Raw genomic sequence first — 23189 nt, 5'->3', positions numbered from 1 at the left:
GGGGTCCTGAGTTCCAGTCCCACGTTGGGTGTGGAGATTACTTTAAAAGGGGGCAGAGGGTGTCTGGGTGGATCAGTCGGTTAAATGTCTGACTTCGGCTCAGGTCATGATTCCAGGCTCCTGGGATGAAGCCCCGCATTGGGTTCCCTGCTCTGCAAGAAATCTACTTCTCCCTCTCCTTCTGACCCTCCCCTCTGCCCATGTTCTGTCTCTCACTTTCTCACTCTCTCCAATAAATAAAATCTTTTAAAAATATTTTATTTAAAAAAAATAAAAGATGAAAGTATCTTCTGGGATTAAGTGAGTAAGATCAGTAGTGGCCTTGGTGGAGGGGCCAGTACCGGAGCCAGAGTGCAAGGGGTTAAGAAGAGAATGGGAAGAAAAGACATCCCTGGAATGAGGACTGGGCCGTTTCAGAGATTTCTCTTTGTCCTTCCCACAGTGGTAGCTCTTCTTCCCAGGCGGGACACCTGATGTGAGGTTAATCCAACTCTGTTCAACACCCAGGGACCAGGGAAATGATGCGTGGAGAACACACAGCAAGCTCCCTTTCCAGCTCCCACTCCCAAAATCAGTGGAATACATTGTTCTCAGATAGAGGACGCATCAGATGTTAAACTGGTAAGAACAGATGCCACACTTGATCTTAGCCAAAAGGCCGAGAATCGCTAATACCGGTATCAACCCACCATCATCCCTTCCGTCCCAAACCTTCCTCCCTCGGGTCGACAAACACGGCACTCGAGCCCGTCGTTACACTCTTCAACATCCTCATCTCCCTGAAACCAGGCTATTGCTTCCCAAGGTCACGCTTCACCACAATCCAGATAATTCTGGTTTCAAACTTTGATTGTTTCTCCACGGAGGTTGCGGCCGGTTCTCCCGATTCCTAGCAAAGCTAGGATATGCAAATAGCTTTGCTATTTGCATATCATCCTCCTCCCTTTAGGGAGGCAGTGCCTCTCGTAGCCACCTGGGGGCAGGGTTGCTCCCTGAGCGAACTCGCGGGACCCCTAAGCAAGGAGCTCATTCCACCGGTAGCGCAATGAATTGGAGCTGGAAAAAGGTCATTCGAAATTTACGGAGATTAACTAAAATACTGAGTCCTTCTTAGTGTCTTGCATTCTTCCAGGCAACAAGAATATAACGATGATTTCCACAGGCATGATCTTGAACCTGAAAGAGTTACAATGGGCGGCAGGGTGGAATCAGGCTTGCGGAGAGAACAGGAGGTTTAAAAAAAAAAGAAAAGAAAAGAAAAGAAAGAAACTGGAAAGGAAAGCAAGGGTCTTGACAGCTATATTGATGGCCTGGTCTTTAGCCTAAAGACTATGAAAGGGTACTGAAGGATTATGAGCCGAGAAGTGAGACTTGACCACAAATGTTTTATTTGGAAAGATCTCCCTGCTATAAGGTAGAGAATGGATTGATTAAAAGGGAGGAAACCAGATCCAGGGAGCCAGATAAAATTTGTTGTAAAAACCACAGGAAAGGTGTGCCTGGGTGGCTCAGTTGGTTAAGCATCTGCCTTCAGCTCAGGTCATGATTTCGGGGTCCTGGGATGGAGCCCTGGATCAGGCTCTCTACTCAGCAGAGATTCTGCTTCTCTGTCTCCCTCTGCTTCTCTCCCTGCATATGAGCGCTCTCTCTCTCTCTCTCTGTTAAATGAATAAATAAAACCTTTTAAAAAGAAAGATCTTATGCAACCTACTAATGAGAGAACAAATAAGATTTAAGACTGGTTCAAAGGAGAATTCTAGGAAAGGAGTATTTTGGAATCCATCAGTCAAGAATGCTGATATGAATTTGTTCATAAGTAGATATAAAACTGGCTAATAAAAAAATAAAACTGGCTAATGTCACACAAGGATGTCACAGAATTATAAAATAACCAAATCAAGAGTAAATAGGAAGTCAAAAAAAGGACACACTCCCTAGAAAATCAGATAACCCCGAAGATGTGTTGGCTCACTTTACAACATCAGAAGGACGCCGAGCAATCACTTTGGCCTCTCTCCAATTTTTGGAAAAAGGCAAAAAAATTTTAACAGGGTCAAAAGTAGAGACCAGGTTTGAATCACAGATCAATCACAGTAGCTCTGTGTCCCTGGGTGAGTAACGATCTAATACTCAGTTTTATTTTTTTCTAAAGGTTTTATTTATTTGACAAAGAGAGAACACAAGTAGGTGCAGAGAGGGAGAGAGAGAGAGAGAAGAGGAAGCAGGCTCCCTGCTGAGCAGAGAGCCCGATGCGGGGCTCGATGCGGGGCTCGATGCGGGGGCTCGATGCGGGGCTCGATCCCAGGACTCTGGGATCATGACCTGAGCCGAAGGCAGAGGCTTTAACCCACTGAGCCACCCAGGTGCCCCAGTTTTCTTACCTGTAAACCAGGGATGAGGTTTTTGTTGTCGTTGTTTCCAAGTAGTTTCCACACCCAAAGTGGGGCTTGAATTCACAACCCCCCAACCGCACGCTCTACTGACTGAGCCCCCCAAGCACCCAAAAATTATTTTCCAACTGAGGTAATACTTCACATAAAGCACTTCCTATACTACCTTCCCCGGGTGCCATGGGAAACAGTTAATGGATATTAATATTTTTCTAAGATTTGTTTATTTATTTGAGAGAGAGCACGGGGCAGGGAGGGACAAAGGGAGAGGCAGAGAATCAGAGAACCTCTAGCACACTCCCCACTGAGCGGGGAGCTGGAGGCAGGGCTCCACATCTGACGGTGAGACCATGGCTGGAGCTGAAGAGTCAGAGCCTTAACCAACTGAGCCACCCAGGAGCCCTGGATGTTAATATAATAACATTAACACCCTCCGCTAATTGTTTCATCTCATTGTTCCCATTTCTCATTACTTGATACCCAAGCCTTTTGATCCTGGCCAAGTAAATGTATTTACACACACACAGTTTCATTTCATGTGACTACTACATTCTTCACTTCCAGAACAATCTCCTTTCTTATCCATAGGAAAAAAAAAATCAGTGTTTATTTCGTGGATAATGAAACTTGCATTATTTCCACCAAACTTCAGTCTCCCCTTGACATACACAAAATCTCCCCAATTCTGTTTCAAAAATCCTACTCATGGGCGCCGGATAAAATAAAAAATTATTTTTATTAGAAAAAATAAAATAAAATGGACAAATTAATAAACAGTTCTGGATTTTTGGATTCTCTTGGTTAGATTTTTCACACAGAGACACTATTTTAAAGATTTTATTTATTTATTTGACAGAGAGAGATCACAAGCAGGCAGAGAGGCAGGCAGAGAGAGAGGGGGAAGCAGGCTTCCTGCTGAGCAGAGAGTCCAATTCGGGGCTCGATCCCAGGATCCTGGGATCATGACCTGAGCCAAAGGCAGAGGCTTTAACCCACCGAGCCACCAGGCACCCCCAGAGACACTATTTTAGCAAGGCGAGAACCAATTGGGCTAAAAAGCGGCCTAGCTTGCCACTGTCCCCACCAGTTCATATCACTTTGGGGCATTATTTACAAATCTGCACATATGTCAGTTGGAGATCCCTGACTTAAATCCCCTCTTTCCATTCCCATTGCCAGTACACTTGTTAGTACAGAATCCACTTCCCTGTTGACTAAACTACTCGGACAATCTAATTAATGTCCTTGTCTCCATCTTATCTCTCAGTTTCCTATCACCTCCCTGCTCAAAAACTTTCATCTTTTTCCCCTCATCATCTACGGTTCATATAATCTTTGCATTCCAGACCCTCCTCATTTGGCCTTCCCCAGGAAATCTTTTCCAGTTTTATATTCTACGATTCCCCTCCAGCCCATCATTCATGAATTACACTCATACACTTCCCTTCTGTTCCAGCTCCAAGCCTGTGCTCAGTTTTTTTTTAAGATTTGATTGATTGATTGATTGATTTGACAGAGAGACAGCGAGAAAGGGAACACAAGCAGGGGGAGCAGCAGCAGGAGGGAGAGAAGTAGGCTCCCCGCTGAGCAAGGAGCCCCACCTAAGGCTCGATGCCAGGACCCTGGGGTCATGACCTGAGCGGAAGGCAGACACTTAATGACTGAGCCATGCAGGTGCTCCCTGTGCTCAAATTTTAACTGGAATTCCCATCTACCCCCACCCCTGTAGTCTGTTTAATCTACTCTTCAAGGCCTAGGCACTCCATAAAGCATTTCCCAACTCCCATTTCCACACACAACCCTTCTATATCCTATCTGCCTAGTGTGGACCTTCTGAATTGTTCATAGTTTAACGGTTTCATACACAAAACACACACACAAACACACATATGTAAAATACTTCAGGCTTTTTTTAGTTATTTAAGTAATCTCTATACCGAACGTGGGGCTTGAATTCAGGACCCCAAGATCAAGAATCACCGACTCCTTCAACTGAGTCAGTCATTTACCCCCACATCTTCTATGTACTTTGTTATAAATTTTTAACCATTTATTTGAGCAAGCAATTAATATTTGCTGAATAAATAAATTTATTTCAGTCCCTAAATATATTCAAGCTGGAATTCTCTAAGTTGTGAATACTTGTTAGGGTACCCTGGGACACACATAGGGGACACTGTTGCCCCTGAGAGTGACAATTGGTTTGGCAGGGGGAGAGACGGAAAAATCTTAGATATTAAAGAGGTTTCTGGCCCTTCAAAGGGCCATGGTACATAAGCAAATATACAGCATACCAGTGGTATTAAAATTTCATGAGTGGGACTGGAGAGGGAAATGTCTTCTTAAGGCTCCTGGGGAAGGGGAGATAACAAAACAAAACAAAACAAACAAACAAACAAAAAGACTGAGAAACAGAGCCCTGGGATCATTCCATTTGTTTCCTGTGCATTTGCCTGCTCCCTGACTACCTTGAGCAGTAACTCTAAGATGAGAGCCGTAAAGCCTAATGGTCAGATGTGCCGGCATGGAATCAGACAGCCTGGATTTGCAGACTGCTTGACTCTGATTATCTCTTAAATGGGTAACACGCAGCAAGTTACTTAACCTCCCTAGACCTCACGTTCCTCACCTGTAACATTACCTTAATAGCTTCCTCCCCGGGTTGCAGCGTTAGGTGAGGTCACACAGAGGAGCACACAGTCAGAGCTTAGTCCATGTTTCTGAAACCGGCAAGTATACCGACTACTTACCGCGAATTGCTGATGAACCAAGCTAGTTGGTCCTAATGGTCTAGAGGTGACTGGAACCACCTTGAGGATCAGGTGAGAGTTGCAAGCCCCTCTGTAAGAACTCCTTGCATCTAGGGTCCCGTATCTATAAAATGGGGCTAGTTATGGGGCTATCTTGGGATTTGGGAGAACTAAAGTAATCAAGTCATGTAGTGTGCTTAAAACGGTGCTTCCAAGGATAGCGAATATTGGCTCAACTACAAGCCAAGCTTCCAACGACAGCGGACTAGACAGCAGGTCACAGGTGGCAGCTCAGGAAAAATCAGACCCTGTCGGAAGGCTCAAACGGAGCACTTACAGCCTGATTCACTTTACCAAAATGGCTCCATACAAAGGACCTCCCCACAGCCACCCACTATGCAAAACCCCTGCGCCCCAGCGCTGCAATGGACGCTGGGCGGCAGGCGCGGGACCGAGATGACACCGGTCGAGGCTTCAGAAGGTTCGGGATCTGTGGTGGCAGAACCTACACACCGGTTTAGGGGGTGTGTGTGGGGGTCAGGGGGTGCTGGCACCGGTGACCGAGGCAGAGCGTCGCCCACCACAGGTGCGAAGCCTCGGCTACGGCGTCCTGGTCCCAGAAAAAGGTAGCGGTACAGATCCCAACCATAACCACAAAGCCAACCGCGCCCTTCCCTAAAGCGCATGCGCGTCTTTTTCCCGCCCCAGCTCCTGCGGGTGCGCGCAGCACTCCCGCCTTCCCTGGAATTCTCTACCCACAATTCCCCGGGCTCGCGCGCGCTCTCACTTTTTTTTTTTTCCTCCGCGCGCCCTCTTTCAATACGCCTGCGTCCGCTATAGTCCCTCCCACAAGTCCCGTGGGCCTCTGCGAGGCGATATTTAAGCATCTCGCGGGAGGCCTTCGGTCTCATTTTTCCACGGAGTTCGGTAAGTGCGTTCTTTCCCTGCATTGTTTTTTAAGTCAAGTGAGCGAAGCACGCTTGAGCGTGGGCTGGGTTTACTGGTTGGCGCGGGAGGGTTAAAATCTTGGCCATGGCCTTGAATTCGCGGAGCCGCCGCCGAGCTTTGTAAAGGACAAAATGGCGACGGCGGGCCGTGGCGGCGGCCCTCTCTGTGATGAGAACCTTTTCACAGACCTGTACTGAGCTCCGTGAGGATAAGACTCTCTGAAGAGACGGGCCTTGCCCAGCCCAAGCCCAGCACAGTCGCAGCTCCGGAAGACAAAGCGAACGTGAAGTCACGGGTGTGGATTTAATGTCCCTTTGTCTGCAGGGTTCGGGCGCACCTTTGAACGCTGCAGAATGGAGAAGAGCCGACTTGCGTGGGTAGGTGTTCGTGGTCCTCCTTTCCCGCTGTTTCTCTGCTGTGCAGCTGACGCAGGCCCCCGGGGGGGTGCTACGGGGATGATACTTAACTTGAACTCTCTCTTTCTGATGGCTCAGTGGAGAAAACATAAAAACTGAGTAGCACCGCCCTGCAGCAGACGTGTGGGGTTTCGGCCCGGAAGTGTTAGGGCACGAACGTGAGACGGACTGCGAGGTACGGCACTAAGTGAGGGGTGCTCCTCCGTTTCTTTCAGATGCGGTTCGGCTCTAAAGACCTTAGAGGTTTGAGGGCGAGACAAGACCTGTCCCCTGATCCCTGCGAACTAGGCCTCACTGTGATGCTCCAGGTGGGTATGAGGCGATTTCTGCAGGTGCGGGTGGGCATGGGGTCTGGTGGGGTTTGCTCTCGTCCAAATTGTGCTGACCACTCAATGATGAACATAAAAAAGACAAGCATATGGCTGAACTTAAAGTGATGTCATCTTCCTGCTGAGAAGTGGGCCGGGAGTACTCCAGGGTCTGTGAGCGACTCTTCTTGGGTACATCATGCCTTTCTTTTCTGCTCTAGCATCTCATCACTAGGCTTGAGGAACCCAACGGTCTGCCTGGGTGAATACAGGTAATTAAACTGTTGAAATGGGGGATTGGAGTGTCCTCTCTGGTTATGCCTACAACCAGGAGAGCAAATGGGCAATGGAGCCATGTTGCCTTTTTGCTCCTTCCAGCTTGTTCTTCTTGGAATGATTTTGCCGTGGAGGGAGAGCAGCCCAACAGTAGAGTTCTTGGGAGGGTGTGCTCTCCCTCACCCATGTCACTGTCAGATGATTTGAATAGATCTGCTGATCCTCTGTGAGGTGCGACAATTAATAGCATGTTAGAGTTCTGATGGCAGTTTTTGTTAACGAAGAAACTTTATTCCACTTTGTATTTTTAGGTAACCGTTTGTTCCCCTTTTGCAGGTTGTCCTGAAGGTGATACATTTATCTGTGATACGGTAAGTAGCTTCCGACAGTACTGTGATAAATATGCATGTATATGAGATCAGTATCCAAAGGATGGTTTTTATCATCGTGGCTGTTTTTGTTGTGACCAGAGATATGTTTTTATTTTATGTAGACTCCATTCCCAGCGTGAGGATCAAACTCATGACCTCGAGCCCAGAGGTCACATGTTGCACGGACTGAGCCAGCCAGGGGTCCCTTGATCTATTTCCTCTAGATGTTCAAGATTCTGCCCATCGTTGAACTCCTGGCAAGTGTTAAGGATGGTGAGTACTTGTAACCTGAGTGGTTGTGGCTTGGCAGAGTATGTGCCAGTGAGGAGAGCAAGCATCCTGTCTTACCCCAGTCATAGCCCCAGAGCCAGTAATGGTGAACCCACTGGGGCTAACTGGGAGAGAGGATGAGAATTTGTTCCTTATGGAACTGTCTGAGGTACAGCATATGCCTGTCAGTAGCATTTTTTTAGCTTAAATCTGTTAACCATAGTTAGGATGGACTGGGCTGTTTTAGATCTTTTACTAATTCTGTAATTTTCTCATTCAGAAGCAGCTTGTTCCTGTGTGTTACCCCAAAGCCTCCAGAGTTAACAGGTTAGTCGATTAATGTCTGTGGTTCATGCCCCAGATAGGCAGTTTCTGTGATGAATCAAACTAGCTCACTATGACTTACACAATGAAAATAAGTGAACACCTGAGAAACTGGTGAAGGCAGGAGCAGAGGGATGCTATGTGGAAGGGCTTTTTATACACCTACACTTTCGTCTTTTTCTAGGTGCTGCTACCCATAACCTGCTTGCTAGTTCAAAGGTGAGTTGTTTATATATGTAGTACGTGGAGCATATCAGGTAGAAAAAAATAGCCTTTTGAGGGCCTAAATGCATGATGACTTACATGGAATCTCGTTCGGCTGATGGCTTGCTGTTGAGACTCGGAAGTCTGATTCTCCTAGGAATGGTAATTTTAAGTGGGAACAATTTTTGTTGGAGGTAAGCATTACTGATTCTGGTCTTAACTGTTTCAGGTCCAGTACCTTTTGTGGAGCCCAAGAGTGACTTGAGGTAAATGCCTTTGTAACACTGTCTTTCAGCTGCTGTATAAAATTTGTCAGGTGTTTTTGGGTCTGTGGGGGTGTGTGTGTGTTGGGTGTCATTTTTCTTGGGTAGCTATAAGAAGACATGACTGGCTTACTGCGGAGTCTTGTCTCTTGTCTCTGACCATTCTGAACCACCTGCACAACAAGCTCCCCCTCACCAGTGATGAATTCAATACCGCCCCAGTCTGATCACTGTGACTGAAAGGTATTTTCTGAGCTGTGAGCTTGTCTTAGAATGAAGTGATAGCAGTGGAAAGTTTTATCAAGTGACATTTAACCAGTAGGAAGTTCATGGACTACCTGGTGGTTATTGTAAAATATGCATGCTGAAACTCAAAAAGCCTTTGCTCTAAGCAGCAGAGACCCCTAGGGATGATTGAGAGGCTTAGTTCTCAATTATTCTTTTGCAGGAACCCTGAGCCATTTTTCTCCTGGGCTCCAGTGGAAGTCAGAGGTGAGTAAATCTAGGTGCAGGGTGGCCCAAACTAGAACTTCCCAGTGAAGAAACAGTCACATGTCCTACCTCCTGTCCTAGTCCCAGAGCCTGTAAAGGTGAACCCACTGGGGCTGGCTGGGGGAAAAGAGGAAACTTGTTCCAGAAGGAACTGTCTGAGGGATCATAAGTGGTTTCTAAATATGGGACCATGAGTGATAACTCTTGTTGAAGTTGAATATATTTGTTTTCCAGGTCTGAAGAAAGAACAAGGCCTGTATCCTAGGTTAGTGTCTGTTTAAATATTGGTGTTTAGAATTTAATAGAGAAAGATAAGCAGAAAAGGTATGCCTGGAGGAAGGTTTTTTAAGGTGAACCTAGTTTAAAGGGTAGGGTGAACATATTACATACATTATTACCTAGAAAGAAAATTTCACCTTTTTTTTCTTTCTTTTTTTTTTTTCTTCCCCCTCTACAGGAATCCAGTTCTTCAGGGATGTCAAAAGGAAGTTTTCAGGTCATTTTTTGTACAACCTAGTAGAAGTGAGCATACAGTTGTTTAAACCTTTCTAAATAAAAGTTTAACATTTATTGTTGTTCATGTGTTTTGAGTGGCGGAGCAGAAGGGAGTAATCGTGGGAAATTTGCCCTTGTCAGCATTGTTTAGTGTGGCAGGTTGCCTACTGTGGTCTGGCTTGGGGGGGAAGCATTGTTCAGGGAAGTCAACTGCTATGCCATACTGTGTGGAATGGGTTTGGGTGATGACTTTAGCAGGCTTACCTGAGGCACTAGGAGCCGGTGGGGCATGACCATCAAGGATCCCTTAGACTAAAAAAAAAGTGTCAGATTTCGGTGTTTCGCTGCACTTTTCTGCACACAAAACTTCAACATGGTTTCTGTGGCATCTTTTCCTGTAGGATCAGGCCTACAGCCCTTGTATTTCTGTTCCTGTGGTGAAACTCGGGATTGCTACATGCCCTTTTTCTGGAATTCTCTGGGTTCCTTTATGGAGGTGACTCAGGGGCCCCCGGATAGTTATTTAAGCATCCAGCTTGATGAATCAGGGTCATGAGATCAAGCCTGTGTTGGGCTTCACACTGGGCATGGAACCTACTTAAAATTTTGTCAGCTGGGGATACCTGGGTGGCTCAGTTACATGTCTGCTTTCAGCTCAGGTCATGATCCCAGGGTCCTGGGATCAAGCTCCCAATCAGGCTTCCTGCTCAGCGGGAAGCCTGCTTCTCCCTCTCCCACTCTGCCTGCTTGTGTTCCCTCTCTGGCTGTGTCTCTGACAAATACATATTTTTTAATAATACAGTACTTTGTTGTGTGTGTGTGTGTGTGTCTTGTCTTTTTTTTTTTTTTTTTTTTTTTTTGGACAAATCACAAGTAGGCAGAGGGGGGAAGCAGGCTCCCTGCTGAGCAGAGCCTGATGCTGGCCTGGATGCTGAACTCGATCCCAGGACCTTGGGATCATGACCTGAGCAGTAGGCAGAGGCTTTAACCCACTGAGCCACGCAGGTGCCCCAAAGAAACAAAATCTTTAAAATATTTTCTGTCAACTGCTAAAAGGCTCACCTTGCTTGACCAATCATTATCTATGCTGTTGGCGTAAATACACCTTGAGTGGAATAATCCTACCTGGTCATGGTCCCTGTCGTGTGTGTGGTCCCCCCCCCCCCGCTTTTTAAGATCTCAGAGAGCACAGCTTATATTGGGGGTGGGTGAAGGAGGGGAAGAAGCAGAATCCCCGCTGAGCAGGAAGCTGGATTCCAGGACCCAGCCTAAGGCTGATGCTTAATTGACAACCACCCCGCCACCCCTCCTTGCCTTTGTTCTTTCAGTGGGAAATCACTTCTGTTCATTCTGGGCATCTGATGGGGTACTCAGTGAACACGTACATGAATGTGATTTGCACTGAATATCCACTTTCTGTCTACGTGTGCCATTGTATCTGGGCATTCAGAAAGTGGGAGTTAAGATATGTGAATGGGCACTTGAGAATTTATAATCTCACTCAGTTGGGTTCCCTGTCCCCACATGTACCTGATAATTTCAAATCTTCACTTTTTTTTTTTTCTTTTAAGATACTAAAGTGTGCCAGGGCTGGGGGAGAATCTCAGCGGACTCTCCACTGGGTGCTGACCTAACATAAGTTGGATCCCAGGACTCCCAAGGCCTGACAGCCACCCCAGGGCCCCCAAGTCTTGCTTTTTAATTGTCCTTGGGCAAGCTGGCCTTGGGGATGAAGCACAGTAAAGGGAATTATCAAAGCAGAAGCTCTGGTTGTGTGGGGGGTGGTTATGTGTGTTGTTAATCTCCAGAGCAGTTGCATAGTTGCCTACACCTGGAGCCTCAAGTCTGCACACTTACCAACCTCCATCCCCATCCCATAGGCAGTTCTGGTTGACAGAAATAGTTTCATATTGAACATCTCACTCAGAATGAAAGAATGGATACCAAATGATGAAAAAAGGGATTCCCATCCACAGGTAAATTTTAAAAAAGTGTGCACACTGTGTCAGAACTCTAGGGCAGCCTAGGGACTCCTGGGAGTCCGTTGAGTGTCCGGCTCTTGATTTTGGCTCAGGTCCTGGTCTTGGGATCTTGGATTGGCCCTGCCAGGCTATGGGCTCTGCTTGGCATGGAGTCTGCATGAGACCCTCACCTTCTGTTACCAACTCCCCCAGCTTCAAATTTTTTTTTTTTTTTTTAAGTTTTTTAAAATAAGGCAGCGCACCTGGGTGGCTCAGTGGGTAAAGCCTCTGCTCAGGTCATGATCTCCAGATCCTGGGATCAAGCCCCGCACTGGGCTCTCTGCTCAGCAGGGAGCCTGCTTCGCCACCCCCTCGCTCCTTCTGCCTGCCTCTCTGCCTACTAGTGATCTCAAGCTGTCAAATAATAAATGAAATCTTAAAAAAAAAGGGGGGAGATGTAAAATGGGAGAGGGAAATGTCATAAGCCTTTGATTATTATGTGACAATTTTTACACTATTGGTTTCATGAAAATAAAGCATCAACTATGTTTACAATGTATGCACATGGAAAGAATGTTCTTCCCTTGGCCTCACTTTGCCTGTCGTCAAAGCCTGTCATGAAAGCATTCTCTGTGAACTCCCCCACTTCCCTCCACCTCTGTCATCAGAGCCACCCCCGCCCAAGTCCCCTCCTCCTGCCTGGTGGATCCCAGGATTCTAACCCCTCTTTTCCCCAGTAGACTGTGAATTCATGAAGGCAAGGGCCACATCTGATTTTATCATTGTAGAGTGTCTCCTCAAGAAGCATAAACAAATGGACAAAAAGCCTCCCAAGAGAGAATGTAATTCTGATCTTACAGCACGTGTGCTATCAGTGTCCTGACTTAGGAAGGGCTAGTACAGCAGACACCGTGAAGGAAGCACTCCCCACTTGGCTACAGAAGAGGAACAGGGCTGTTGTGTTGCAGCCTCGCCTGGGGAACTGCCCCCCACCCCCCAAAGCCCACCCCCAAAATCTGCGCTCTGGGCCGCTCTGTAACTTAGGCAGAAGGTGAAGGCTACTCAGGGGGCTGTGGCCTGCCCCAGGTTGGGTCTTGCAGAATTTGAAGAAGGTTGAGATTGAAATAAACAATTTGGGGGCGCCTGGGTGGCTCAGTGGATTAAGCCTCTGCCTTCAACTGGGGTCCTGGGATGGAGCCTGGCATCCAGCTCTCTGGGGTCCTGGGATGGAGCCTGGCATCCAGCTCTCTGCTCCACGCAGAGCCTGCTTTCCCCTCTCTGCCAGCCTCTCTGCCTACTTGTGAACTCTCCCCCTCAAATAAATTTTTTTTTAAAGATTTTATTTATTTTATTTGACAGACAGAGATTACAAGTAGGCAGAGAGGCAGGCAGAGAAAGAGGGGAGGAAGCAGGCTCCCTGCTGAGCAGAGAGCCCGATGCGGGGCTCGATCCCAGGACCCTGGGATCATGACCTGAGCCGAAGGCAGAGGCTTTAACCCACTGAGCCACCCAGGTGCCCCCCCCCCAAATAAATTTTAAAATTTTTTAGAAAAGAAACAATTTTGCTTTTGCCCCTGTATTTCTACTGCTGTTGTAACAAATTATCACAGACTTTTTAAACAACTTGTTATGTTACAGTCGTGGAAGTCAGATGTCCAAAACGGATCCAACAGGGCGAATATCAAGCTGTGCTGGCAGGGCTGCATTCCATTCTGGAGGCTCAAGAATAATCTGTTTCCTTACCTTTTCCGGCTTCTGGAAGGCCGCCCACATCTGTCTGATGACCCCCTTCCCATCTTCAAAGCCAGCAATGCCTCATCCGTGTTTCCATTCGGCCTCACTCTGACGCTGCCTCCTCCTATCCCTGATAAGGACCTTTGTGATCACAGGCACCCACCAGATAATCCAGCATAAATTCTCCTTCCCCAAACCCTAATTTAACCATATCTGCAACGTACTTTTTGCCATGCAAAGTAATACATTGTGAGGTCCTGATAACCAGGACCTGGGCCTCTGGGTTGGGAGTACTGTTCTACTGGCCACGCCCTCTTAATGCAGCCCCTCCTTGGAGGCTCTGAGTTTACTTATGGGGACCCGTGAAACTGCCTCTGTTTATTAACATCGGGGACACACTGCTGAGAACCCCGTTCTCTAAAATCATCCATCACAGACATTTTGCTAATTAAAAGCCGATATATCAGAACCTAAGTCCCCACCCAGTCCCTTCGACTCAGAGATTCGGTCTCTATTTCCAGGCGGGGTGTAGAGTTTGTTAAGGAGGTTTCGGACAGATCGTCCCACATTTATATTAATACAGTTTCTAAGGAAGCGGGACCGAGGTCCCTTCTCAGCCCTGGCCTGATCTCAATCGCTTTCATACAGCCGGACTGCTTTGAGCCTACAAAAGAACTGCTTCATTTACGTTTTATCCACGCTGGCCGCACCCTCTTTCTCCCGTACGAAAGGCCTTTCTCGGGGCCCCTTTTCCCCTCTGCGAAGGGCCCACGGTGGGTGACGGATGGTGCAGACCGCAAAGTGGAAGTGTGTTGGGGGTGGAAGTTGCAATCGCTTGGACTGCGAGTCCCCGTTCAACGCGCCCCATGTTGTCAAGTCACGAACTACCGTGAAGAACCAATTCGGTTCCTCGATCTCCAAAGCCTGTGCCTGGGAGCCACAGCCTCAAAAAATGAAGGCGCGGGAGAGGAGCGCTAGCAGCCGCCACACCGTCTTCGACCCACTAAGAGCGACCTTCTTCGCACACCCGCGAGTAACCTGCTCTGACACAGACGTGGTAGTCGCTGGGGGAAAAGGCCACGCCCACGTTGCCATCCGACTTGTATGTGGACCAATCCCCAAAAAGTAAAAACCGTATGGGGGCGGGCTTATGTAAAACATACCGAAAGCTAACCGGGAGGCAAAGCAGTAAAGAACAAAATTTTGGCCTTTTTTAAAAAAATGTAGCTGTTATTATAAAGTAAGATAATGAAAAATTGAATTTTAGAAGTACTGCACATTGAAAAGTGATCTAATCTTTAGGCCATCAAAGTTACCATAATCGTAAAAGCTATACTAAAGGTAAGGCTGGCGGGGAGCGTACTAGGTTGGTATCGCTTCTCGGCCTTTTGGCTAAGATCAAGTGTAGTATCTGTTCTTATCAGTTTAATATCTGATACGTCCTCTATCCGAGGACAATATATTAAATGGATTTTTGGAATTAGGAGATGGAATAGGAGCTTGCTCCGTCCACTCCACGCATCGACCTGGTATTGCAGTACTTCCAGGAACGGTGCACCCCCCTCGGGGGAACTAACTCGGGTCCAAAAAATAGAAAACAACCTGTAAGTTGAACTTCTTGAATAGGAAGTACAGCGTTGTCATAGAATTTTTTACTTTTTTTTTCTTTTTAAGTTTTATTCAGCAGAAAGAGATCACCAATAGGCGGAGAATCCTGCAGAAAGGAGGGAAGCAGGCTCCCGGCTGAGTAGAGCCCGAGATCATGACCCGAGCTGCAGGCAGCGGCCTAACCCACTGAGCCACCCAGGCGCCCCTGTAATAGAAAAACATGTTTCATTTACTTATTCGACAGACACAGATCATAAGTAGGTAGAGAGGTGAGGGGAAGCAGACTCCCGGCTGACCAAAGAGCCCCATGCGGGATCTATCTCAGGACCCTGACATCATGACCCGAGGCAGAGGCTCAACCCACTGAGCCACCCAGGCGCCCCTGGAATAACGATTTCTATTGCACTTTACACGCCGGCATTACTGTTCTTTTAAAATAAGTGTACTTCTTCTGATTCACAAATTGTTGGCGTTGTGGGGAGTGCTTCGTTCGTTTTTCCCTTAGGTTTCCATTTTATCCTATAAACAAATCATTGGGTCGCCCCGACTAGTCTAAGCCGATAACGAGAGAAACTGCACAACAGAGGATATGTCACAAAATAAAGGATTTAAGTGTGGGATTTTTGTTTTAAGATTTTATTTGAGGGACGCCTGGGTGGCTCAGTTGGTTGGGCAGCTGCCTTCGGCTCAGGTCATGATCCCAGCGTCCTGGGATCGAGTCCCGCATCGGGCTCCTTGCTCCGCAGGGAGTCTGCTTCTCCCTCTGACTCTGCCTTCCACTCTGTCTGCCTGTGCTCGCTCTCGCTCTCTCTCTGACAAATAAATAAATTTTTAAAAAAATTAAAAAAAAAAAGATTTTATTTGACAGAGGGAGACACAGCGGGAGAAGGAACACAAGCAGGGGGAGTGGGAAAGAGAGAAGCAGGCTTTCCACTGAGCAGGGAGCCTGATGCGGGGCTCCATCCCAAGACTCTAGGATCATGACCTGAGAGCCAAAGACAGCCGCTTAACGACTGAGCCACCCAGGTGTCCCAAAATGTAGGATTTTAAAGACAAATGGGCATTTAGGTTTAATTTAATGTGATAGTCTGCAAGGGCAGAGGGACGCGAGGAGGTCAGTCTCAGGCGCGGACTGTGAAGTAGACCCAGGGCGCTTGTTTCCTCGGTAATACAACGTTAAGATAAATGTGGAATGTGATGCTCAGAACTCTCACCAGCAGCTCTGCAGCTGAGCTGCAAACCAAGGCTGCTTCTCCGTGCAGGCAAGAGTGGGATCTTCTTATTCTTACTGATATAATCTCAAACAGTTTCTGGTTCTCTAATTTCAGAGAACAAAAATCTCTCTGTAAGGAAACAGCAGTCACTCAACGAAGGGGCTGTTATGACACTGTATAGTAGCCGTTTGTCCTTCGGAGGAATAGTTTTAATTTTGCAGACTTTTACTCTCAGCTGGAGCTGATTTTTACCATCCCCAAACCTCAATAGGAGGAAAGAAAAACGACGCCCCCACCTCCACATTCCGGATTTCTGTTTTAAGATCGTCGGGTTCAATTTCCCCATCTTTCTTCCTTTTGTGTCTTTTATACTCGAGGTTGAAGCCATGAGCCTCGTTAGTGATTTGAATTGTTTCTGAAGTGCGCTCTTCCTTCTTCTCTTGTACGGAAAACCAGATGTGCGTGATGCTATGGAGGGGGGAGACGCACTAGGCCTGGCTCCGCCAGGCGACGCGGTCCGGTCAGGATGCCTTCCACTCCGAGAGCAAAACTGTCAAGTTAGTCTTCAGATCACAAGTACCTCCAGATTTCCTCTTCGTAAAGCGAAACCAGCTGTCGCAGTTAGGGGATCTTTACTCTTCCAGGTTCTTGCTTTGTTTTGTTTTTGTTTTTGTTTTGAGTCATGTCGACACGAAACCTGGAGTCTCAAACTCACGACCGCGACATCAAAAGCTGCAAACTCCACCTAACGGACCAGCTAGGTTCTCTTCTTCCGGTTCCTTAAACTCCCGGAGAGGGCTTCCTCCCCAGACGACTCGGCGCGCGCGGATGACGTAATAACTGCGCCGGAAGTCCGAGCCGTGGGCCGCTGGGCTCCGTTATGGCGGCTGCAGGGGCACGCTGGAATCATGTGTGGGTGGGCACGGAGACCGGGATCCTGAAAGGTGGGTGGCTGGGCCCGGCGTCGGGAAGTGGGAGGTATTCCCCGCTCGCGACCGCGGCGCGACTGACACCCGCCTCCCGCAGGGGTGAACCTTCAGCGCAAACAGGCGGCGAACTTCACGGCGGCGGGACAGCCGCGGCGCGAGGAGGCGGTGAGCGCCCTGTGCTGGGGCGCGGGAGGCGAGACTCAGGTGAGCAGCCGCCGTTCGGCCCCGAGCTGGGGAGCCAAAGGAGGCAGCCTCGCTTTGATCGCCATCCTGCTCTCCTTTGCTCGCAGATCCTGGTGGGTTGCGCCGACAGAACGGTGAGGTACTTCAGCACCGAGGAAGGCCGATTCCAGGGCCAGAAGCACTGCCCTGGCGGAGAGGGCACGTTCCGAGGCCTCGCCCAGGTCGACGGGTAAGACTGAACCCCTCGATGAACGCTCAGGTCGCAGGGAGAGCATGGAGGCTCCCGCAGGAAAGCCGAATAATGACGGTCAACCCATGGTGACACGGGCCGGGGCTGGGTGACAGAGGCCTGCGTCCTGTCTATAACAAGCATTTATTGAACACCTGCTGAGTAACAGTCGTTGGGCGAAATGCAAGGGCTGCAGGTAAACCAGACACATGAAGTACCAACCTTCGTGGAGTTTGCATCCGCAAGAGTTTTGCATCCTGGCTTCGTAGCCTTTTGGATGACCCTGAGCAAGTCATTTAACAGTTGAGTATGTTTGAAAACAGACACGAACAACAGCCAACAATATGGTGAAGTTCCCAAGGTAAAGGACAGGAAGGTGCTAGCGATTAGGTAACTGGCCTAGTTTTTTTGTTTTGTTTTGTTTAAGATTTTATTTATTTGACAGAGACACAGTGAGAGAGGGAACACAGAGAGAGTGGGAGAGAGAGAAGCAGGCTTTCCCCAGAGCAGAGAGCCTAACGCAGGGCTCGATCCCAGGACCCTGGAATCACGACCCAGCTGAAGGCAGACGCCCAAGGAGTGAGCCACCCAGGTGCCCCCTGGCCTAGCTTTCTTTCAAAGATGGAGAAGGCTGTGAACAGGCTGTGTAGGTTTAGTGGTGGTTTGACATGTGAGATCTAGAAGTTCCGTGGGTGAGACATTTGCACAGGGCCATGAAGGATGGGCAGAATTTTGACAGGAAGAGAAAGGGGTAAGAGCATTCTAGAAAGAGGATACTGCCTGGGCATGATGGTGTCGGGCTACACCACATTTTGGGAAAGATAAACAGCATTTGGAAGTTGAAGCTGAGGATGCATTTTAATACAAATGGGCAAGGTAGGTAGAGATGATATGGAAAAGGCTTTCAGAGCCAGGCTGAGATTTGCACTTGTGATTTGCAGGTGGTGGGGGTATTGGATTTTGAGCAAGGAGGGGTATGGAGAATGGACTGGAAAGAGCATTTGGGAGGCTGTCGCCACAACCCGGGCAAATGACACAGCCTGCAGCAAGGTGGAGAAGGTGGGCCGATGAGGGAAAGAACATAGGCTCCGGCTCTCCAGAGCCTGGGAGGAACTTGCTTGGGCTTCGTGGGAGGGAGATATCAACATTTAGTGTCTGGAACCCTGAACTGGGAACTGGAGAGAAGAAGCTGGTGGTTGACTTTGGCCAGACCCTAAATTTAGACCAGTCCCACTTCAGTCTTTTCAGGACTACTGATCCTGACTCCTGGTGACCCACTGAAGATTGAGAAAGACCAGCAGAGCCAGGTGCCTCCAGGTGTAGCTGCAGAATAGCAGAGGCCCTCTGCTTTGGAGTGTCACAGACTTTATTTCCAGCTCCGGTTCTGACGTTTAGTTGTGTGGGCAAATCTTGTCATTTCTCGGAGCTACAGTCTCCTCACTTCCAAAACTGATAACCCCTCCCTTCGTCGAGGATATTAAATGACAGACCTAAAAGGAGAAAATCTCATTAATGTGAATCTGGGGGTGGGTCGGTTGACTGGGGCCCAGAGAAGACCTGTACACCTTTTTTTTTTTTTTTTAACCTAACTCTATCCTCTCTCTTCCTGCAGCACCCTTATCACATGTGTGGAGTCTGGGATTGTCCGTGTCTGGCGTGACAATGACAAAGAGGCATCCTCTGACCCAGTAAGTAAGCCTCTGACCTTGCCTTGCTGGTGATGGTTGGGGAAGATGGGGGCCAGGAATCACTTGTTGTAGGAACCAAGTGAGGGCTTTGGGGGAAGATTATCATCTCTGGAACTGCTTCTCATCTCCCCTCTCATCTGTTCTTTTCAGCTCCTGGAACTGAGTGTGGGTCCTGGGGTGTGTAGGATGCGCCAAGACCCGGCACACCCCCATCTGATTGCCACGGGCGGGAAAGAGAATGCTTTGAAGGTGTGGGACCTACAGGGGTCTGAGGAGCCTGTGTTCAGGGCCAAGAATGTAAGTGATGGGGGTGGGAGGGGCTGGGGCTGAGGTCCAGGGAGGCTGAGGCCACTGACTGAGTCAGAGACGACCAGATGGGCTTTAGGGGATGATGCAGAAGGGCTGAAGGAAAGGGCCTCATATGAGCCTCCCACAACCTGTCGCCCATCTACCCACCCCCGACCAGGTACGGAACGACTGGCTTGACCTGCGGGTTCCCATCTGGGATCAGGACATACAGTTCCTGCCTGAGTCTCAGAAGCTTGTCACCTGCACAGGGTACCACCAGGTGAGGCACCATCTCGCCCCTGGCCCGTCCTGGGCTCCAGCGGCCTCTTGGAGAAACAGCCTCCCTGTCCAGGCTCAGTCCTCATCCCTCATCGTTTGGCACAGCTTCCGTTCTCACCAGGCTCTGTCCCTGAGTTCTCAGAGGCAGCATTTCCTCCATCCATCCCAGTCCTGTGGCTGAGCCAGTGACCTTCTAGTGCTTCCTAGGATGTGTGTTCTGGACTGTGGGCCTTCCTTCGCTTCCCAGCTGGAAGGGAGGACAGAAGATCGTGCCCCTTTCACTGTAGGAACACAGGATACAGGTGTGATGGGAGGACACGGCATCAAGAGAACTGGATTCTGATCTTGATGCAGGTTCTGGTTTGCTTTGAGACCCAGGCCTGACACTTGCCTCTCCAGCCTCCAGTTCCTCGGCTTTATAGGAGGGAGGAAGGGAGTGAGGGTCTAACTGGGGATCTTTACAGCTGGCCTCATTTGAAGTCCTAAGACCCAGGCAGGACTGGGTCAGTGTATTTGTCTCATTTCCTTTACTCCTGCATAAGGAAATCTGATATTGGTGATAACGCTCCGTTCAAAACACACCCTGAGGGCTTCCTCTCTCCTGTTGTTTAGGCTAAATTTCTGTGAAATTCAGTACTCTGACAGTGGGATTGGCTTACTTTGTCATCCCAAGATGGGAGTCTAGAGGGATGGAATGCTCACACGTGTGGCCCATGGGAATGCTGCCCCCTCCCAGCTTGGGGGACCTCTTCCCTCAGTCCTGTCCGTCCATGCTCCTGAGCAGGTCTCCACTGCCCACTCCCCACTGACATTCAGAGAAGGGGAGGTACATTTCAAATGAGAAAGTTTCTCTAAGAGTAGGTCATAAACAAGAAAGCGGTGGGTGAAGGAGGGGGTAACGATGTGGAGAAGCTGGAGGGCCGTGCTCTTGTGATGCCCCTGTGTTTTCCAGGTCCGTGTCTATGATCCAGCCTCCCCCCAGCGCCGGCCAGTCCTAGAGGCCACCTATGGAGAGTACCCACTTACGGCCATGACCCTCACTCCTGGGGCCAAGTAAGTATTGAGAGGACAAGAGGGGGTGCTCAGAGAGGACTGCAGGAGGTTCCTGCTGACCCCACCTGCCTCTGGTCTCCTCCTCAGTTCAGTGATCGTAGGGAACACTCACGGGCAGCTGGCAGAAATCGACCTTCGGCAAGGTAAGTGGACCAGGGAGCCTTGCGGGAGGGCAAGGGGTGGGAGGAAAGGCAGGATTCGGTCTCGGGGTGCGCTAGAGTGGTTGAGCCCTCATTCAGGTGCCTGTTGCCTGGGTTCAAATCCTGATTTCACCAGAAGCTATAGGATCTTGGACAAGTTACTTCAACTCCTTGTGACTTCTAGGTCCTTCACACGTAAAATGGAGATCTCAATAATAACTCCTGTCCCAGCACTATGTTGAGGAATAAATATTGAAACATAAAGTGATTGAGACAGTTGGAGCACCTGGGTGGGCCGCGTGGTTAAGCATCCAACTCTTGATTTTGGCTCAGGTCATGATCTCAGGGTTGTGAGTTGGAGCCCCAGGCCCTACTGGACGTGGAGCCTAAGATTCTCTCTCTGTCTCTCTGCCCCACCTGCACATGAGCACTCACTCTCTCTCTCAAAAAAAAAAAAAACATTTAATGGGGGGTACATGGGTGGCTCAGTGGGTTAAGCGTCTGCCTTCAGCTCAGGTCATGATCTCAGGGTCCTGGGATCAAGCCCCGTATTGGGCTCTGCTCAGCGGGGAGCCTGCTTCCCCCTCTCTCTCTGCCTGCCTCTCTGCCTATTTGTGATCCCTCTCTCTCTCTCTCTGTCAAATAAATAAAAACTTTAAAAACAAAAAAAAAACATTTAATGGTTGTTGGCTGGCCTGCTTGTGCTGATGTGCCCCCTCCTTCCCCAGGGCGCTTACTGGGCTGTCTGAAGGGGTTGGCGGGCAGTGTCCGAGGATTACAGTGCCACCCTTCAAAGCCCCTGCTAGCCTCCTGTGGCTTGGACAGAGTCTTGAGGGTACACAGGATCCGGAATCCACGGGGCCTAGAGCATAAGGTGAGATCTGGCCGCCTCGTGTCCCCATCCATATTTCTGTTTCAGTGTGCTTGGCTCAAGACCCCTGATCTTTTGCAGGTTTATCTGAAGTCTCAACTGAACTGCCTTCTCCTGTCAGGCAGGGATAACTGGGAGGTAAGCATTTGGGTCTAGGAATGTGGGAGCAAGGGCACAGATGTGAGCATTTCCCTGGGGAGAAAAAAAAGCAGCAGCTGGAACACAGACCTGGAACTGCGCTTGTCTGCCAAGTTACTTAAGTTCTCCGAGGAGTGTTAATAGTTAACAGTCCTGACAGGATTACTGCCAAGGGTTGACACAGGAGCGTGGATGGGCATAGTGGGTGGGAGCAGGAAATAAAAGTGATTCTTTCCCAGCTAGATCCTCCTTCCCTGTCCATCTGTTACTGTGCCCCTCATTCCTCTAAGTTTTCTCCCACTCACCAGGATGAGCCCCAAGAGCCCCAGGAGCCCAAAAAGGCACCCCTGGAAGACACAGAGACAGATGAACTTTGGGCCTCCTTGGAGGCAGCTGCCAAGCGGAAGCTCCCTGATTTGGAGCGGACCCAAGGGGCTCTCCAAACCAGACGAAGAAAAAAGCAGCGGCCTGGATCCACCAGCCCCTGAAGAGCCTGCCCTCATTTTGTAAATAAACAGCTCAACACCCACCGGGACCCTGAGCCTTTTGTGATGGGAGAAAAGAAAGAGGGGTGACTGCTCCCATCGCTGGTGCAGTGGGATATCTGACGTCACAAAAGCCAGGCACAGAGGCTGGGGGGCTGGCGTGGGTGGCACGGAGTTCCGGGCCGCTCGGGGCTATGGGCTGCTGCCAAGACAAGGACTTTCAGACCTCCGATGAGCCGGCCAAGGAGACCGAGTCGGAGGAAGGCGAAGGTGGGACCCAAGACACACCAACGGGGCCCAGGGAATGGGAGAAGGGGTTGCCCGATGGGGACCGTCCAGGAGGTTGGACGGGGGAGGGTAGAGCAGAGCTCAGTGGCCTCGTCATCCCCGCAGGCTTCGAAGGGATCGGTGAGGACCCGCAGGACCGCGGTAATCGGAGGTCGAATGAAAGCCTTTTGATCACCGTGCTGTGGCGGCGGCTATCCCTGTTCAGCCGTCGGGGGTCAGTCAAGAGGCAGTCAGCCCAGAATCATAAGCTGGGGTTACAGAAGAGCAACCGGGAGGGGATCCCGGAGGAGCCGGAGAAGGGGTGACCCCAGCCCTGCTCTCAGTCTGCCCCAGCCTCCAGAGAATAAAATTTCTAACGTGTACCTGCCCGAGTGCAAGTGCCTCCGCTGCCCGTTCCGGGCCCACAGGGCACCTTCTCCGCTGGGGCTGCGGGCTCTTTAAGGCTCCTCCCCTGGGGCTGGCCTTGCCTCCCGGGCCCCGGCTCTGGTTCCTCGGGGGCGGGGTCACGGGCAGCCTAGCCAATGGGAGGGCGGAGTCGCTCTTGCGTTTGGGTGGGGGGGCGTGTCTCTCGAGTCCCTGTGCTCCAAAAGGCGT

The 23189-nt window shown here is 49.5% G+C and overlaps 1 protein-coding gene, 1 long non-coding RNA gene, 9 other non-coding genes and 1 pseudogene across 18 annotated transcripts; 11 read left to right on the top strand and 1 right to left on the bottom strand.

The window, feature by feature from the left end:
* Positions 1–516: 516 nt before the first annotated feature.
* LOC116600501 lies at positions 517–670 on the bottom strand (annotated as a pseudogene).
* Positions 671–6088: 5418 nt separating this feature from the next.
* On the top strand, positions 6089–9587 carry LOC116598380. 5 transcript variants are annotated; one of them, XR_004289055.1, is made up of 10 exons: positions 6089–6465; positions 6720–6812; positions 7034–7084; positions 7425–7459; positions 7582–7732; positions 8010–8056; positions 8238–8272; positions 8487–8523; positions 8969–9277; positions 9470–9587. It is a non-coding gene; the product is annotated as an uncharacterized LOC116598380 (long non-coding RNA). The 5 variants fall into 5 exon arrangements; XR_004289056.1 differs by lacking the exon at positions 7034–7084; XR_004289054.1 differs by having other exon boundaries at positions 7034–7459.
* Positions 6536–6608, top strand: LOC116600458. Its single transcript, XR_004289660.1, has one exon. It is a non-coding gene; the product is annotated as a small nucleolar RNA SNORD26 (small nucleolar RNA).
* On the top strand, positions 6892–6963 carry LOC116600456. The gene has a single exon (XR_004289659.1). It is a non-coding gene; the product is annotated as a small nucleolar RNA SNORD27 (small nucleolar RNA).
* Positions 7282–7356, top strand: LOC116600455. Its single transcript, XR_004289658.1, has one exon. It is a non-coding gene; the product is annotated as a small nucleolar RNA SNORD28 (small nucleolar RNA).
* Positions 7776–7902, top strand: LOC116600462. Its single transcript, XR_004289664.1, has one exon. It is a non-coding gene; the product is annotated as a small nucleolar RNA SNORD22 (small nucleolar RNA).
* On the top strand, positions 8099–8165 carry LOC116600454. Its single transcript, XR_004289657.1, has one exon. It is a non-coding gene; the product is annotated as a small nucleolar RNA SNORD29 (small nucleolar RNA).
* Positions 8341–8410, top strand: LOC116600459. Its single transcript, XR_004289661.1, has one exon. It is a non-coding gene; the product is annotated as a small nucleolar RNA SNORD30 (small nucleolar RNA).
* Positions 8712–8780, top strand: LOC116600460. The gene has a single exon (XR_004289662.1). It is a non-coding gene; the product is annotated as a small nucleolar RNA SNORD31 (small nucleolar RNA).
* LOC116600461 lies at positions 9052–9176 on the top strand. The gene has a single exon (XR_004289663.1). It is a non-coding gene; the product is annotated as a small nucleolar RNA SNORD22 (small nucleolar RNA).
* A 4987-nt stretch (positions 9588–14574) lies between the features above and the next one.
* Positions 14575–14765, top strand: LOC116600500. The gene has a single exon (XR_004289697.1). It is a non-coding gene; the product is annotated as a U2 spliceosomal RNA (small nuclear RNA).
* A 2086-nt stretch (positions 14766–16851) lies between these two features.
* WDR74 (WD repeat domain 74) lies at positions 16852–22352 on the top strand. Of its 4 annotated transcripts, XM_032357083.1 has the most exons (11): positions 16852–16968; positions 17051–17157; positions 17244–17365; positions 18978–19053; positions 19204–19350; positions 19520–19621; positions 20573–20673; positions 20761–20816; positions 21542–21687; positions 21766–21822; positions 22131–22352. In XM_032357083.1, exons 1-11 carry the CDS (start codon positions 16905–16907, stop codon positions 22308–22310), a joined length of 1158 nt encoding a protein of 385 aa, XP_032212974.1. In that variant the 5' UTR covers positions 16852–16904; the 3' UTR covers positions 22311–22352. The 4 variants fall into 4 exon arrangements, with proteins under 4 accessions (XP_032212974.1, XP_032212976.1, XP_032212977.1 ...); XM_032357085.1 differs by lacking the exons at positions 16852–16968; positions 17051–17157; positions 17244–17365 and adding an exon at positions 17695–17726; XM_032357086.1 differs by lacking the exons at positions 16852–16968; positions 17051–17157; positions 17244–17365 and adding an exon at positions 17732–17755.
* Positions 22353–23189: the final 837 nt, after the last annotated feature.

Source organism: Mustela erminea, chromosome 9 (assembly GCF_009829155.1).
Source record: "Mustela erminea isolate mMusErm1 chromosome 9, mMusErm1.Pri, whole genome shotgun sequence".
NCBI lineage: Eukaryota > Metazoa > Chordata > Mammalia > Carnivora > Mustelidae > Mustela > Mustela erminea.
The sequence above is the reverse complement of the archived record's forward strand: the minus strand, read 5'-3'. Positions and strand labels throughout refer to the sequence as shown.